At 38.3% G+C, this 18,033-nt stretch overlaps 1 protein-coding gene across 2 annotated transcripts in view; it reads right to left on the bottom strand.

Moving 5' to 3' along the window:
• The window catches only part of lama5 (laminin, alpha 5), an 80,938-nt gene that overhangs the window by 21,300 nt on the left and 41,605 nt on the right, over nt 1-18,033 (bottom strand). Inside the window, exons 14-41 of one of the 2 annotated variants that reach the window (XM_084098435.1) lie at nt 17,321-17,455; nt 17,085-17,219; nt 16,864-17,001; nt 16,718-16,770; nt 15,967-16,066; nt 15,703-15,755; nt 15,511-15,616; nt 15,337-15,430; nt 15,103-15,259; nt 13,688-13,826; nt 11,393-11,535; nt 11,214-11,317; nt 10,979-11,132; nt 10,713-10,876; nt 10,212-10,326; nt 10,019-10,116; nt 8,516-8,708; nt 8,260-8,386; nt 8,035-8,174; nt 7,818-7,933; nt 6,876-7,087; nt 6,596-6,797; nt 3,181-3,325; nt 2,901-3,041; nt 2,411-2,572; nt 960-1,064; nt 773-856; nt 402-632 (exon numbers count right to left, since the gene is read on the bottom strand). In XM_084098435.1, the coding sequence (XP_083954561.1) occupies nt 402-632; nt 773-856; nt 960-1,064; nt 2,411-2,572; nt 2,901-3,041; nt 3,181-3,325; nt 6,596-6,797; nt 6,876-7,087; nt 7,818-7,933; nt 8,035-8,174; nt 8,260-8,386; nt 8,516-8,708; nt 10,019-10,116; nt 10,212-10,326; nt 10,713-10,876; nt 10,979-11,132; nt 11,214-11,317; nt 11,393-11,535; nt 13,688-13,826; nt 15,103-15,259; nt 15,337-15,430; nt 15,511-15,616; nt 15,703-15,755; nt 15,967-16,066; nt 16,718-16,770; nt 16,864-17,001; nt 17,085-17,219; nt 17,321-17,455 (3,746 nt within the window). Of the gene's footprint in view, nt 1-401; nt 633-772; nt 857-959; nt 1,065-2,410; nt 2,573-2,900; nt 3,042-3,180; nt 3,326-6,595; nt 6,798-6,875; nt 7,088-7,817; nt 7,934-8,034; nt 8,175-8,259; nt 8,387-8,515; nt 8,709-10,018; nt 10,117-10,211; nt 10,327-10,712; nt 10,877-10,978; nt 11,133-11,213; nt 11,318-11,392; nt 11,536-13,243; nt 13,374-13,687; nt 13,827-15,102; nt 15,260-15,336; nt 15,431-15,510; nt 15,617-15,702; nt 15,756-15,966; nt 16,067-16,717; nt 16,771-16,863; nt 17,002-17,084; nt 17,220-17,320; nt 17,456-18,033 lie in introns of both variants that reach the window. The other variant, XM_084098436.1, reaches the window with a different exon arrangement.

Genomic DNA, 18,033 nt, shown 5'->3' with positions numbered 1-18,033 from the left:
CATTTACTCACCCTTATATTGTTCCAAACCTATATGAGTTTCTTTCTTCTGTTGAACACAAAAGAAGATATGCTAAAGAATGTTGTTAACCAGAGAGTGGACGGTAGCCATTGACTACCATAGTATTTTTTCCCCAGTCAATGGCTACTGTCAACTGTCTGGTTACCAGCATTCTTGACCACATCTTCTTTTGTGTTCAACAGAAGAAAGAAGTGTGGAAGCACCCTTACATAATGCATAAATACAGAACTTTTCCAGCAATATTACTTTATTCCAGCATTATAAAACAGGAAAATATCCAAAGCTGATTTTTGGCATATTCACACAGAACCTCTAAAAGGCACTGAATCATAGTATAGAAGTGACTGTATAAAATCCTTGTTTTTGTTAAAGCACACTACCTGACAGGAGTCTCCTAGATAGTGTCCTGGGCACAGACAAATTTCAACGTTGTTGGCATGTTGACCAGAGGGCAGGTTCTCTGCCGCCTCCAGCACAGCAGCGTGCAGCGACACGGACTGGGCCGACTGAGAGTGCAGCGCTCTGATCTGCAGGGACTCCAGCGCCACCAACACCATCATCAACTCCTCACGGGACACAGAGTTCCCAGTCTGAGCGTGCCTGAAACTGTCCTTTAAATGAGAAAAGGAAACTTGAGTTACAACAACTGAGCATTTGTGGAATTATTTTGTACACACACATACCAACAATTCAGTTGTTCATGTCTGAAGACCAAATTCTTTTTTGTAGTGTTTGTTACTAATTTCCTCACCTCCACCAGGTGGACGATTCCCTTATGAGGGTCCTCAGCAGAGGAATACTCTCTTTCCATGTACACCAGAGTCATCTGATTCCCCTGCACACACACAGACATACACACACAAAGATTTTCAGTTGAGATCAACTTCAACTTTATGTAAAGATTCGAAATAAACTTGACAGAGAGTATGCTCTGGTACCTTGAGTATAATGTCTGGCCGTGCGGTCTCGACAATCAGAAAAGCATCACCTCGCATCGTCTGGGTGTGCAAGCGGTAGCGCAGATAGCCTCCGTAGGACGACACCTACACATACACATGGCAAAGAGAACACAAAATCAGGTTAAAGAGGACCTATTATGCTTTCTTACATTTTCAACTTTCTTTGTGTAATGTTGCTTTTTGAGCATAAAAAAGGTCTGCAAATTTACAAGCACAAAGTCACTCCAAAGAGACTTATTCTCTATATCAGTAAGCACTCCCTAAAACGCCTCGATTGTAGCATTGAGTTTTCTTCCATGAACGAACACGTCATCGTGAAAAGTGTTAAGCATTATATTTAGATCTTCTCCAATCACAACTTGATTTCTGGACTCTCACAAATGCTTTTATCATAACTAACAGTGCAAACATGATGTAAATAAGAGATTCATTGTGCAGTGTAGACAGCATCATTGACTATAATGGGAGTTTTGGTAAAAGTCCAGAACAGCTTGATTGATTGACAGCTCGAGCGATTATAAAGGGAGCGTTCTTTGATCGCTTTCTGTATATAATTTAATCACAATTTAAATAACAGATTATTTCATGCTACTAATAGAAACAATGTCAAGTTGATCGTTTAGTCACTGGCTTGATTCTTGATTGTTATTTTTAGTCCAGTGATTCTGTATTTCTCTCCTCTCCTCGTCATCTCGCTAACACGCCAGTAGGCAAGTATATTTATTCCATTTGGACTAACAAGGACGTTTTTTAAGTTTTGAAACTTACAGGATGTTTTTATAGCACAATGACCTCTTACAAATCAAAATTAGATTTCTCAATTCGCGATGCCTGGTTGAGTTGCGTTAGAAGTGTGTGTTGAAACTCGCTGTTATGGTAAAGGGCGTGACATTTCCGAAACACACTCAAAGTGGTTGACCAACCACAAGGAACTTCGTAGAAACAGGAACTAAACAGCGTTACTGACAGACTGGGAAGAGAGGTGCTGTAATAATGTAAAATATGTGAAAAAAACAATATCAAGATTTTGAAAAAGGGCATATTAAGGCCTCTTTATGACAATAATTCCTGAGACAACAAAAGACTGCACTAAGCCTTCATTTAATCTTGGCATCAACATTTATCACTAGACCAAACAAGGTGTGCGTGAGTTATCAGATTATATTGTTTATCTGACCTTTATGTTTCCTGTAGCTTTAATATGCGCTATCTGATGGAGATTCAGCTGTCTGTCTGGCCCCTTACTGTCTGAACGCTGGCTAACCCATAAGCTTGGTTGAAACATATGTCACAGCAGCTGCCATGACGTCACAATATAGGGATGAGAGCACCTTTAAAGTCTAGGTATAGAAGATCAGAGCACAGGAATGCATGACCGAATTTGTCCTGCTCTTCAATACTCTGAATATCAAGAATTGTTGTGGACTCACTTTATCGCCGAGGTAAGTGCGAGGAGCGTGCCAGTGCAGGTCCTGAGAGACGTCAGGTACATCACTCAGATCCGCCTCCACCAGATCTTGATCGAGATACAAGGACACAGGCACTTCCTGTCTGTCACTCCTCAATAGTACCCAGCCAGCCATGTCCATGATCTGTAGATCAAAGCAAAAATATATGTAAACTTTTACACCAGTCAGTAATTACATTGATTTTATTTTAACAAACCTCCATTACACAAAGGTTCACTGAAAAGAGTGATATCAAGCAGTTAGTAAATCGGACTACACCGGTTGAGCCGTATGTTTATTTTTGCGTGTAGCCAGGTACGACAACTCAACAGACAGATGGTGAAATATGATTACTATGACACTGAAATGTGGCAGGAGATTCAACGGTAGCGAACGGTAGTGATAGTTCATGAATAAAGGTGACTGAATTCATTATTTGTTAAACAACAGCTCTTTATCTTTAGGACAGTACCTCTCTCCTCCGTTTGTCAGAGCTGCGGCAGCGGTCAGTGGCTCCAAAGCAGAAGCACTTGGTGCAGCCTTTAGGGTTAGTGGGGTCCAAATGAAACCTTCCCAGTTTGCACTGGTCACAGCGAGAGCCTTCCACATTTTCCTGAGAGGGACGACACATCGTATTGATTTAACAGAGATGATGAGGGAGCTTGCTTAATGTTTTGAGCATGTTTTGAGCAAAACGGATAAATTAATTCACAAATGATATACTGTAGGTGCAGAAGGAGAGGAAGAGCAACCTTGCATAAACAGCGTCCGGTGAAGGAGTCACACACATCTATCTCAGTTCCTGCCTCGTTGCAGTCACATGGTCTGCAGTTGGGGTATCCATAGAAACCTGGGCTACATCTGTCACACTGACGGCCAACAATGTTGTTCTTGCACCTGTGGAGAGAGTAATGTGCTTTGGCATGGTGCATGAAGTATGTAGGTATGCGTTTTCAGTGCCAGCTGACACTCTAGGATGACCTGTAGTTCCTACTCTCTGGTACATCTTGTCTGAACGAAATGTGACAATGTCCTGTGGAATTCAACAAAACTAATAGCCAAACTTCTTGTGAGCATGTGAAGACCCAAAATATGGGCATCTTACTCAGCCAGATCCAGTCCAAATAACAAGATCTTGGCTTTGCCCTAAGGGCCGTGACACACCAAGCCGACGCTAAGCCATCGGCCAATGTTGGGCCATTGGTGAGCATCTGTTGGGCTAGTTTTTGTGGTGTGTTCCACACGTCGCCTTTAGTCGGGATCATGTCGGAGGGAGTTCGCCCGATTCAGCGTGTTGAATAGGCATCTGGCTGTCGGTGAGAGAGATCGTTCTTATTGGCTGTTCAGTGTCAATGCACAAGAATAAAAGTGAAAGTGATGAAAGCGAGCAAAGAAGTCATGAAGGCACAGACAGAAAGCTGCTCTAATTTTACATCATCTTAGCTGAGCATTCCAGTGCGCAAATATTTTCATAACAACATGAGCTGCCAGGAATGAAGAAAGTCATCAGCATGATTGTTCATTATTCAAAATAGCAAGCAAACGCTGTTCTGTTTACGGATTGTAAATGTTTTTAAATGTTTTTGAATGACGGATACAGACTATTGATACCCGCTGATATACAGTTATTTCCTTACACACAGGACCAGTGTTTGGAATAACGCCGTTTAAAAGAACGGCGTTAGGTAACGACGTTATTTTTTCAGTAACGGGGTAATCTAACTAATACTTTTCCCGTCGTTACAACGCCGTTAACATTACTGGACTTTAAAGTCGTTGCGTTACTATGCATTGATTGAATAAACTGTGTAATCCGAACGCACCCCTGGCTCGCACAGCTAGTGAGGAGGTGGGTTAATAACGAGTTAAGCGATTATGATTGGCTAAGGCAGAGTCATGTGTTTCATGGTAGCCAATCAGAGCCAGTGTTTTTACACACATGCCAGCACACGCGCCACAGAGAGAGAGAGAGAGAGAGAGGGGGGCGCGGGCGCGATCGAAAAGGCGCAAAGTGTTTACATCTGTGTGAGTGCGTGCGTGCGTGTGTGTGTGTGTGTGTGTGAGGTGCGGACGCGATCGAACCCTATGGATCGTAAAACATAAAAACATACTCCGTAATTTTGTTTATGGATATTCAAACTACAAAGTGTTTAAGTTACTGCTAATTAAAATTTTAAGGAAAACAAATATAACGTTATTAATCTGAAATGTAGCAAATTAATTTTCAATTCATTCAGGTACAATTACCAAACATATCTCAAGGTCTTTTTATTAATTTAATTAATGAACTAATTATATAAAACTATTGTCAGTGCACTACAAATAAACTGGTTCTATGCCTTTACTTTATTAATAAAACTTTTAATAAAAAGTTGAGAGCGGTTGATTTAATTTGCTAGAGTTAAATGCACTTTATATGGTGTAACTGTTTACTTTTCTTACAAAGATAATGCTTGAAGTGCAGGATAAACCTCTTGCTGTCTGTCGACATGCAATAAATATCGAAAGTTATGTACAAACACCTGTCTGTGCTACTCATTTCAACTGACTTGTGAAAACTGCTAAAAAAAAATCCAAATTCTTTGACATATAGCAACTTTTTTTTTTAACAGTAACGCAAATAGTTACTTTCCCTGGTAACGAGTTACTTTTATTTTATAGTAATTCAGTTACTAACTCAGTTACTTTTTGGAACAAGTAGTGAGTAACTATAACTAATTACTTTTTTAAAGTAACGTTCCCAACACTGCACAGGACACACATGCTAGTCGTCAGTCGCCTGTAGTTTTTGCAGTGTGTTAAAGTGCAGCTTTTTGGCCGAGAGGCGGCCGACGTGAGACGACAACACGATCAGCTCTTTGACGCAAGCCTTAACACTTTCTTTCCAACTGTGTCTAAGCAAAAGGCCAAAGTTATTTTCCATTTATCCAGTTATAGTTAATGAACATGATGCTTGAACAGTTATGATTTATGACATTCTCTCAGAGTGCAGGGATGACTGGTGAAATTCTGCAGCTCATAGTCACCGGAGCTTAAATCCCGCCTCGCTGTGGATTTTAAACACTGCCTAATGAGGAGACGGTGCGGCCAATAGACTGAAATAAAAACTCCTAAAAATAAATACCTCTGGAATTCCTGCACTTAATCCTTATATAGACAGTATTGTTATAACCAGAGACCGTGGTTAATAATATCAGTCCTTCAGGCAGTGCTTCACGGAAATAAGGTTTGGCTCAGGCGTAAAAGCTCAGTTGTAAACAATCCATTGACTCCATTACAATCCAAATGACTCAACTTTAAACACCAGACATGTTTAGTCTCACAAATATTATGAACTTGTCCATGGCATATTTCACCCCGAAATCAAAAGAACAAAAGAACATATTACAATGGTCCTATTTTCCATTGGACCATTATTTATTTTTTCATTGTACAATTATTTTTATATATAAAATGAAGCACATTTTCACAAATTCAGTACAGCATTCAGTAGTTCATAGAAATGCTTAAGTCGAATGCGTCCTGGATACTTAAAAAAAAATATATATATATATATAATAATAATAATATATATATATATATATTAGAGGTAAAACTTAAAAACTTAATTAAAAATGTTGCTTTGGTCTCTAAATGAAATAAAATAAGTTTAAGTAAAACATTTACTAAAACTAAAGCTTAAATAAAAATAAATTAAAGCTAAATAAAATTATAAATACTGTAATAGTATATAAATGTTACTATAATAACACTGATAGAAAATGAGTTATTAACATATAATATAGGTATAAGGAAAAAGTTAACTGACTTAAATGTCATGAAAATAATGTCACAAAACAAAAAGTCTTGATGGTCTTAAAATACGCTTGTTCACACAAAATACAATTTCTTATTTTTTTTCCTATTGATTTTGGGGTGGAGACATTTTTGTGAGATTCAAATCAAATGAAACAAATTGAAAATAAATCAACCATTTAGAATTTATAAGAAAGCTAGAAAAAAATTCAGATTTTGCCTGCAAATTTCAATTACATTAAAACATGTTTGAAAAAAAACAACTCATAACAGACATTCCTAAGGCAAATTTCAAATCACATATTCATAAATGTTCAGATCCTTAAAAGAAAGTCATCCTCGTGAGTGTGTGTGTGCCCTGCTGTACTGTACCTGCACTGGCCGTTGTGTGTGTCACAGCTGATGTCCAGTGAAGCAACTCCAGGCCTGGAGCAGTTGCACATCTCACACCCCACCAGAGGATGGCAGCCAAACGTCTGGGGTTCACAGGCGACACATTCCGGCAGAATGGTCCGTGGAGGACAGATGCACTCACCTGTGACAGGCTCGCACAGACGTGTACCGCAGTTACATGCTAGAGAGAGAGGAAACAACATCATCCATCGATCCATCAATCAATGCATCGTCCCACCACGTGGCTGGTGTTACTCACGTCTGCAGTTGGGGAAGCCGTAGTATCCCGTGGCACACTGGGAACAGTCTCGGCCAATCACGTTGAGTTTGCACTTGCACTGTCCACCAAAGGTCTCGCAGGTGTCGCTCTCCGCACCCACCTCGTGACAGCCGCAGGGCACAGCACCGTTATTGAAGAACGCAGACAGAGACACGGCAGAGCTACGGCAGAACGTAGAGGCTGCGGAAGGGCTGAGAAGAGAGAGGTATATTGAGAAGAGAGAGAAGAGATATTTAATGATAAATATCCACACCATAATGTTGGTCGGTATTGTTTTTTAAGGTATTGGCATCAGTCGTTTTTGCAAATTATTAAATTGTCTAAATTTAAAAACTCTAAAAACACTAATATTTTAACAATACTATTAAATATAATCTTTAGCAAATCTCAAAATAAATATATAAATTTTTCATACTGTACATTATAATGTTTTGATGCCTAAATACACTTGTAACTGTTATTTTAGTATTATTTATATTATTTATTTTACTTTTAGAGTAAGTTTTAGTCATTGTGTTATGTGCTTTTGTCATTTTTAATATTATATATATATTTTTAACATTCCTCTCAAGTTTTAGTTTATTTTTATTTCAGTTTTAGTCATTTTAGTACTTAAACATATTTATTTCAGTTATTTGCCAATTTTCATTTATGTTTTTTCTGTTTCAGCTTTATTTCAATCACCAAATACAATTCTTAGTAGTTTCAGTTTTAATCAACACTTTAATTAACAATTCATCTTTTTTAATGTTTATATTATATTTAATGTATATATTTTTCATCCATATATAAAAATAGCATACAATTGAAATATTTGTCATAAATTTTTGCCTATTTTAGGCCATAGCATGAAAATAATTATTGGTCTAAACTTTTATATCGGAGCATCCAAACATATTTCCAAATTTAGAAGTGTCATACTTGATATAAAAGCTGTTTTGTCCACAGTTGCTGATGAAGTCGTAGGATTTGTCCAGAGGCTCCTCAGACAAAAAGCTGGAGCGGTAAGTGCTTTCTGGCACCACTAGCACATAATCCTAATACACAAACACAAGAGAGTGTAGAAGTGTCATTGTTATTGCCATTCTTGAACAAAGAATTCAAATAACCTTTAATAAAATTTCATAATGACACTCACCAGCCACAATGTCTTCCTGTCTGGAACACGCAGGGTCAGGATGACCTCGTGGTCCGTCACATCCAGGATAATCTGGTTCTCTGACATAACAACACTACGGCAACCATAACCATGGGGACAAAAGGATGCGTTGACGTGGCCTGGAAAACAAAGAGTGACCATTAATAAAACAAATATTTTTAGTGCTAAAACAGAAACTCAATAGTGTGCATGTTTAATGCTCACCCTGCCATATGCGTCCTCCGTTGATGTAGACCTGGACATTGTAAGTTGGATGCAGGGGCTGATGGTAATGCAGGACGAACACGTAACGGCCCAGTGCATGTACACGTGTTGAATACACCACAGCATTCTGGGAAATCATGCAGACAAATGAACATTAGAAGACTTTTTAATCAACATTCAGGCATCAGAAAGAGAAAACCTTGAAGACAGGAGGCACAGGATGCACAGCAATGCGAGTGTAATGGGTTTGATGTACCTGACTAGGGTCCAGAAGCACGTGTTCACTGTTATCAGCTGCGGTTGGTGGCCTAGAGGTCATGGGTCTGTCTGCATAAAGAGAGGGATCGGGGGCTGAAGCCAGAATTTGCTCCGCCGCAGAAGAAGCCTGACCATCTTTTAGGACCAGAGACTGAGGGGGATTCTGGAAACGAGATGGGATGCAGGAGCCGCTGGACAAAAAAGAATATAAAACATGATGATCGTGTAAATTTCATGAGAGCATTAGTACTTATAACTGTAACGTAGCATGTTCATATGTCATAAAACTGGTATATGTCATATGTCTAAAACTGGCAGCATTTACTGAAAGGTCAGTGATAAGGCACTGAAAGAATATACAAAAATAAAACAAGTATTTGAGTTTGGGGTGTAACGGATCGTAGTTGATCCGTGATCCATATGGACCAGGCCCTACGGTTCGGAACGCATACGATTCGGAGATTAATTTCAAGATTTAACCATCATAGAGTGAAAGTTTATCATTTACATATGTTTCTAAGTTTTGGCAATTTAAACATCAAAGCGAGTTTAAACAATTTGAGCGCAAAGTGACGCAAAAGAGAACTCAATTCAGCGTTTGCACACTGTTATCTGTGCGCACAGCCACACACAGATATCCGCGTCTCAGACAGACCTTGAACAGACACAAACACACAAAATGATCTCAAAATATATAAGGATTCTCATAAACAGTCGATTATGTCCAAATTGAACCTAAACAGTTGAGAAAAAAATATCGGACATGTATCATTATATTGAATCCGCGCATTAGGTCTTAAAGTGACAGCAGCCTAATATTCCTGATGCTGTCTATGACATTAATGTTAATCAAACAACAAATTAAACTATATTTAATTCATATAGTGAATACTATACAGTGTCATTTACATTTAATTATTACATTTCTGTACCTGAATACTACTGTTAGACCTTACTTTATTTGTAACTTTGTTATATTGTATTCATCTCTGTTTGTAATTTGTCGTTGTTCTTATTTTATTATTTACTTGTCTTATAATATAATATCCTTGTAATATGATTAAACCACGAGTTTGTGTATAGAAAAAGCTAGAAAAGTTGTACACCCAAGTGCTTTGGTGTAGAAAGTGTTGCACACCAAAATAAAAGTAAAATAAAATAATATGAATAATATAATATTTTTAGAAATATAAAATAATAAAATAAAATAATAGATCAAATAAATCTACAAAACAAGTGTTTGAGTGTAGAAAACTAAAGATAAAATATATAATAATTCAAAAAAACAAGTGCTTGAGAGTTGAATACCTAAATAAATAAAAAAAATAGAATATCCCAAATGAAACTATCTACAAAACAGAGGGTTAGAAGAGTTAGAAAAGTTCTGCAACAAAAAATGTATGATAAAATAAAAACTATAACGTGTAATCCCGCATGATGCAACAATCAAAAATGTTTGATTGAAGCTGTTCACGATTCACAAGATGTATGTGTTAGTCACCTGTCTGGAGAGAAGTGACCGTGCGTGCTGATGCAGTGAACTCTGGGCTTCAGGTACTCCATGGTGAACTGAGCACGAGGGACGAGGAACACTTTATGCTGGAGGGGAAAACCAACACACACTTGTAAATGCCATGATTACAGTGGACACAAATAGCTTTTATGCTCGAATTCAAGCAGACGAGCTCTCTCACAAGGAAGAAACTGCTTCTTCTATCGTTGGCGATAAGCCGGATATCAGCCTCTGTGGACAGAGTGAAGACCGCCACGCGCTTCATGTCATCTACAGACACTGCACGGCACAGGAAACTACACACACACATAATAAGAGACACAGAAATCAATCAGCAAATGTAGAAAAAATAACGAAAAAAGTACCTATTGAACAATTAAATGGGACATGTCATCTTAATTTTTGATGAATATGTAAAAATAGCTCATTAAAATAGTTGTGGCTGTGATGTTACATTAAAACAATATGGCTCATTTCACATGCAAAGTGGCTAGTCAATCAAGTCTTAAAGGTATGATATCAAAAACAGCACGTTTAATTCAATGGGTCAGAGAGAGTGTGGAAAATATGGACCTCAGGGTAAAAACCTAAAATACTACAATAAATTACAGAATATGAGAGTGAAAACCTGAAGCACAAAAGAGCAGGTTGAACAGAAAAGGCAATCGTTGCAACGTCACACCTGTATTTGCAGTGGAGCAGTGTGATTTGCTCTTGGTGAGTGGGTTCACCCGGTGAGTTGACAGACACAGTGAGAGTTTGAGGAGCTTGATCTTCACTGGCGTACTCGACCAGCAACACATACTCTCCAGGGACAGGAACACGACCACGCAGCTGAACAATCATCTGAACACACGGATGGGATTTTTTTATGTTTATGTTTTATGCGAAATTCCAATTTTGCGCATAAGTTTCACAACTTTGGATGTTTTTAACCTATGTGCTTACATCATTGCCACTGCAGATGGCCATGCTGGGATGGCGAGGTGTGATCTTTTCAGTTTGGCAGGGTCTAGGCAGGTGATTATCAAACCTGCAGCCGGCATCATCACTGGAGATGGACGGGAACTCATCCAGAGACAGATACATGTACTGCAGACAGCTAAACACACAAAAAAGACAAATTACACATTAACATGTATACACATGACATATATACACAAAAAGTTGCTGTACTACTGACTTCTGACTTGCGCTCTGTGCGTTGCTGTATGAACAGGGTTCAGTCACTTGAAGTTGCAGGATAGGAGCCTCATAATAGGCACTGGGCAAAAGCACCAGGTAGTCCTGCAGAGAGAAAGAGACTCGTGTCCAGCGTTTGCTCATAATAATGTAGAGGGAATGTTTAAGAGGTGGTCCTACCAGCAGAATGCCCTCCGCCTCAATGATCACAGTCCAGGTTCCTGGGTTCAAAACGAATGGCTCCACAAAACTGTTCTGAGGCACGTTCACAAATGTGGGTTCTGAACTGGGAGCAAAGACGATCTGTTTCGACTGCTCAGAGCCTGCAAAGAGAAGGATGGAGATCTAATTTATGGGTATGGAGTCACAGCTTTTGATGAATTACTAAAACATGACATGTCTCTTTTTTTATGAAGTTACATATTTTTATTCATTATTAATATCAAGATATTAGTTGTTGTACTAAAAGTAGTTAATTTCAAATTAAAAAGCCGTCATCATTTACTCATGGATACTTTCTTTCTTCTGTGAAACACAAAAGGAGAAGTTTAACAGAATGTTCCAGCTGCTCTTTTCCATACAATAAAAGTAAAAGGGGAAAGATGAATCCTAATAAACTCCAAACATCAAAATGAAAATGTTAAAAATGGTGCAAGTGTACGTTTACACGACAACAATGTACTAAAAATGGAAATGTTTTTCCTCGTACAGACGACAACGTTGCCAAGACGATCCCTGTTCACACGGATCAGCGAAAACAACCAAATTCATGTTTTTGTAACATATCGTTTTATAACGATAACGCTATTGTTTTCAAAAACTTGCACTTTGAAACACGTTTTTCAGGCCCCCAAAACTGTGTCATGTAAAAGCCCCATAAAACTATTAGAACAAATCTGAATCTGTATGATTAGCCTTTAAACACCTATTAAAGCAGCCACGTTATATATGCTTGCAATAATGTTGACACATTTATCGTATTTTGTGTCTATTCGGAGTCAGACTCCTCAATCAGGTATTAAATCAGTCGTTTTTTTTATTATTTAAAAAAAGTCTACTTAGTTTTGAAACTTTTATAATTATTTTTTTAATTAACTTTTAAATGCGCAAATAATTGTTCTCCTAAATGTACGTCAATTGATGACAAAATAAGAGGAAAGGGGTGCACCAAGTCATAATTGTAGCATACCAAGATGAAAAAGAGGTTTTCATTCTCAGTTAAGGGAGTAAAGCTTTAAAATAATTTACCTATATAAGACAAACAGAATAAAAAAAAAAAAAAAAAAAAAATACAGCTATAAAACAATCAATTTTGTGACCATTAATAGTTTACTTAGGGTTTATACAACTGGTTATTTGCTGAGAGAGTATTTATTATTTTATATTTTTATATTTATATTGAATGTTTGTTGGTTCTTAGATTTCTTAGTTTCTTAGTAAAAGCCTAACTAGAGACACATGCTGCAAATTAGCAATTAACTAGAATCAAATATATAGAGAGAGAGGGATCAAAATTGAGCAGCATTTAGTTATACTTTATTGTCCCTGTCAATAAAAAAAAAATCCATATGCCTCAAGCTCTACATGTCTTCTGAAAATATTAAGATGGCTTCATAACCTTAACAGACAAAAATTATGCAAGTTGTTTCAATGAAAATGAATTTTTAAAAGTGCAATAACCAATGACATGTGGCATCACTGATGACCTGGTATGATGCTTCATATAGACCACTTATATAGTAATATTGCATTTTTTGTGATATTTTGAGTTTTCATTGTATGGAAACAAGCAGCTCGGACATGCTGTTTTTTGGGGATCAATAGAAGAAAGTCACATCACGAGTAAATGATTACAGATTCATTTTTAGGTGAACCTTGTTACTTGAATAAAATAGATAAAACAGCATAATTAATAATAATTAATAATAATAATAATAATATAGTCAAAAGTTCAAATAGTTATTTTCCAGAACCTCAATTAACAGAAAGCAATGACAGTTCAGAACTACGACACTGAACCGTCAGACATACCTCTTCTGCTGTTCTGAAAGGCTGTGATTTTACCGTTCGACACGGCCGACCGCGTGTTTACATATCTGAGGATGAAGCGCGTGAGATACACGTCTGCTTCACGTACGTGCACCATCATTTTAACCGTATTCTGAGATGGAGGACAAGGAAGACAAGGAGAAGGGGAGAGAGAGGGAAAGAGGAGGGGAGGGTGTACAGCACATAACAAGGCCTGAGTTAAAGACCTGATCTGTGGCTTTCTGATCAAGCTGGGGGTGATCATGTGATAGATCTGAGGTGCAGGTTGCACTGTGAGTGTCTTGAATATGGGGAGAAGAAGGAGGGTTTGGAAAGAGAGGATCAAGGAGGACAGGAAGTCGCCAGCTCAGAGAGCAAAGAAGTGAGGAAGGTAGAAAGATGGAGAAAATGCAGATCATCAAAACAGAAAGGTGCTCAAAGACTTACAATTCCCACACAGGAAGTGTCTGCCATCCTCGATCACAGAGACCCGCCCCCTCACGTCCACGCCCCCGCGGTTCACATAGTGCAAGACCACATGAAACAGGTCTGGAGAGCCAACCACCACCTCAACCAGAACCCGAGGCTAGAGAGCGAGAAAGAACGGCCCACAACAGAGAGACAATTGCAAAGCTGTTCCTCAAAGCCACCACCAACCAGCACTACAGCCCAACACAGCAGCCAATGTACGCAAGCAGCACCAATCAAAACGCTTGATCAAAGCCCTCAGCCAAGCCAAAGACACAGCACATTTCAATGACACGTCACAGTGATATTCTGAAGTTTACACACATGCATGAACTTTTAAATTTTAAATAATTTATATTTATTCACATTATATTTAATATCATTACTTTAACAGTATCTTTAGAGTCTAAATGAAAAAGCATTCGTAACATATTTTACTTCTGTAATGTGATATACTTCTTAAGCCGCTTTCACACAGCGTGTTGATCCCGGGAAATTGCCGTAAAATTGAGTGCCTTCTGTGTGAACGCAAACACGTCCCGGGATTGATGCCGGGATGGGGAACTAGTAACATTGCCGGGATCAGTCCCGGAACGCGCCCTGTGTGAACAAAAGCCAGGACCAATGCCGTAAGGGGTGTGTCGTAGTGATGACGCACGTGCCATCACAATTACGTAGTTATCGTGTGACTCTGTTGCTCTTAGAAGAAAGTTTGTGTTCGTCATCAACAAAGAAAGAATGAAAAAATATCCAGGAGAGACCAGGGAGCTCCTTACTATCCGCGCCGAAGCTGAGATCATTCGACGCGTACAACACTGTCCCGGAATCTCTGTGTGAAAGGGGCTCTAGTGAAACAGGAAAAAAATCTAGACAAGACTTGATGTTGTACACATTAAAATCGTCCAAAAAGTTGTCTCTATATGACAGTTGTTCGGAGAGAATGAACTGAAATGGACTTAAATGAGAGGACTTGGTGACATCACCAAAAAGAGGAAAGTTGTTACATTTTGAAGACATTTACAAATGTACTAAAAAAAGTAAATAGAGTCCATTTTGATTTAATGTTGACATTAAGTGCTTTACAAAAAAGTAAAATGAATACACAAATCGCTATAATACACAATATTTAATAATATATTTTAATATTATTGTTGCTATTGTAATTTTTAATATTAATATTATAGCTTTTATTATTACAGCAATTTGTTATTATTTATCATACAGTAATGTAGTTGTTATAGATTTTATTTATACTATCATTATTATATATTCATAATAGTAACACAAATTAAATTAAATTAATATTTTCCATTGATAATAAAAAACATGATTTCAAGGTACAAACATTAAGTCTCGTAAGTGTGCGTGTGTGTGTGTGTGTGTGTGTGTCTCACCTGTATGAGGGACATCTGGGCGTACCCCCTCCAGCTGAAGCTTTCAAACTCCAGAGGATTGTAACCAAACCTCACCGGACGTCCATCCACTGTGGTTCCGTCCTCCACCTCAAACTTCATATGGTGCAGGTCTGGGAAGTAATGATCCGGCCGTGGCCTAAACACGCACAACAGAGTGATGATATCTGGCCACACATAAAAGTGATTAGTGCACAGTGTGTGCTTTTCACTTACTGGTTGCATTTGGGTCCCTCCACATTGGGTCTGCATTGACACCGTCTCTCATCACATGCCTGCCCAACGGAGCCTCCGATGTCACACTGGCAGCCTGCATGCACACAGGGACGAGAGTTTAACCCATCTCTTCATTGAAATATTGATAACATCTGCTTGGAATTGATTGTGTACCTTTGCACCCAAAGTAGTTGTTCTTCCGAAGGTTGAAGTACCCATCCTTGCACACCCTACATGTGTCACCGCACACATTGGGTTTACAGTAACACTGGCCGGTGCTCTGATACACACACAGATGGAGGTTTGCCAACTTTACTCTTGGAATTGCATTTTTATGATGGAGCTAATGTGGAAATATTTCCATACCTGAGTGCACTCTGCAACCTCGCTTATTGTTCCTACTGTATTACAGTCACAGGCTGCAAAATCAATCAGAATATATATCAGCAGAAATATATAATCTATATTATTGTATATACAGTTTAACTAACAAGCTACAGATTCAAATAATACACTATCACCAGGGTCTGATTGGTCACCAAAGTTAACAAAATGGCAGTCATTTGTTTACATGAATCCCCAATCACTCAAAATGGCATTTTGTGCTGTGTGTCCAAACTTTTCTCTTACTTGAGCATCCATAGTCTGTGTGGGGAGAGAGATTCCAGAAGAGAGGCTTACAGCGATCGCACGCCGCCCCTTCTACATTCGGCCGACACTCGCAGGAGCCCTGAGGTATAAAAAAAACAAGCACTGAGAGTCAGGACTAAGAATAAATGTTTGTAAAAGACTGTCCAAGATCCTCAATTACAGCATTAATTAAAAAGTAACCATGTAAAATATATGATTTTTTTTTTTAAATACATAAATATTATTACAATTTACAATAACTGCTTTCTATTTGAATATATTTACAAATGCAATTTATTCCTGTGATGTCAAAGCTGAATTTTCAGCATCATTTCTCCAGTCTTCAGTGTCACATGATCCTTCAGAAATCATTCTAATATGATGATTTGCTGCTCAATTCTCTTATTATTAATGTTGAAAACAGTTGTGCAGCTTGATATTTTTGTGAAAACGGTGATACATTTTTCAGGATTATTTGATGAATAGAAAGTTTAAAGGAACAGAATTTATTTTCTAAAAGATCTTATGTAAAAATCATCTTAACATTATACATTTTTAACAATTGAATGCATCCTAGCTGAATAAAGTATGATTTCTTTTCTTTTTTAAATGCCACGAATGGGACACCACACGTTGTAACAACAATGTGCCATACTACTACTGAAATGTTGCTGCATACTTCACATACTATTTTATTACATATACATGATATTTAAAATATCATGCAAAGAAAAAGATCAATAAAGCTCACCACAGTGGGCAGGATATCATTATGAACAGAGCCTGCAGGGTTACACGTCCCAACTACAGCATAAAAAGAGAAAGATAACCATCAGAACTACTGTAAATGAATTCATAAACAGGATTTTGTTTGAGCAAACGTCTATGCAAGATCACCTTGGCAGAGGGGGAAGCCATATGACCCAGGCATGCAGCTATCACACCTCTGACCCTCAATGTTTGGCAGACACACACACTGACCAGACACTGGATCACAGGAACTGAAGCGAGAGCCCTCCACTGAGCAACGACATGCTGAAACAGAGAAAATCACCCGTTACAGCAGACAATCCTTCTCTTGGTAATGTTTCCACCGTGATAAGAGTCATGTGACTTACGTGTGCAGCTGGGATAAGAGTAGTATCCGGGTGCACACTGGTCACATTTGGGGCCACTGTAGTTGGGTCTGCAGTCACACTGACCAGACACACTACAGCTGGAGTCCAAAGATGTTTGAGGGTCACAAGTGCACACTGGGAAACAGGATAAAAAGTTGAGATAATAGAGACGGACAGTGTATCTGCGTAAATCAGACTGAGACTTTCTTCATGGATATTCACTGTGTGTGTCTCACCCTGGCAGTTTGGGTATGAGTGGAACCCTGAGCGACACTGCTCACAGCGAGGACCAGTGAACTCCGGCCGGCACAAACACTGACCGGCCACGTCACACATCTCAGGAATAGAGCCCACAACACTGCAACCACAATCTACAGACAGACACAGAGAGAGAGAGAGAGAGAAATTAAAACTTGAATGTTAATAGTATCAAAGTCAACATGAAATGCATTGGCAATCCATTTTACATCTGTAATGTGACATATCAGAGTGAAAAGTGACTTGAACTGAATTGACTGGATCATGAGTAGACATTCTATACAACAATGTAGCATGAACTGAGTGTGAGTTTGTGTGAGTTACAACTGAGTTAATAGTCTAGACTGATTAACTTACATTGTAGACACAATTTTGCCTGAATGATTCAGTGTTTTTAAACAAATCAGTTGAGTAAAAGATTCAGTTATTCATGAAGACACACTTGTTTCGTACCTAAGTGAATCAATGTTTTTGAACAAATCGGTCTGGTTGAGTGAATGATTCAATGACTTCCTTATCAAGACAGTCACTTGTTTAGTTTCAGAATGAATCAGTTTGTTGAATGAATCGGTTGAGTGAAAGATTCAAATGACAGATTCATAAAAGCAGTCGCTCAACACCACCTATTGGAATAACGATTTAAACTGCAGAAAGAGTGACTAAAAAATCTCCACCACTAATACACAGACAA

This window comes from Abramis brama (assembly GCF_963993115.1).
Source record: "Abramis brama genome assembly, chromosome: 22".
Classification (NCBI taxonomy): Eukaryota; Metazoa; Chordata; class Actinopteri; order Cypriniformes; family Leuciscidae; genus Abramis; species Abramis brama.
The sequence above is the reverse complement of the archived record's forward strand: the minus strand, read 5'-3'. Positions and strand labels throughout refer to the sequence as shown.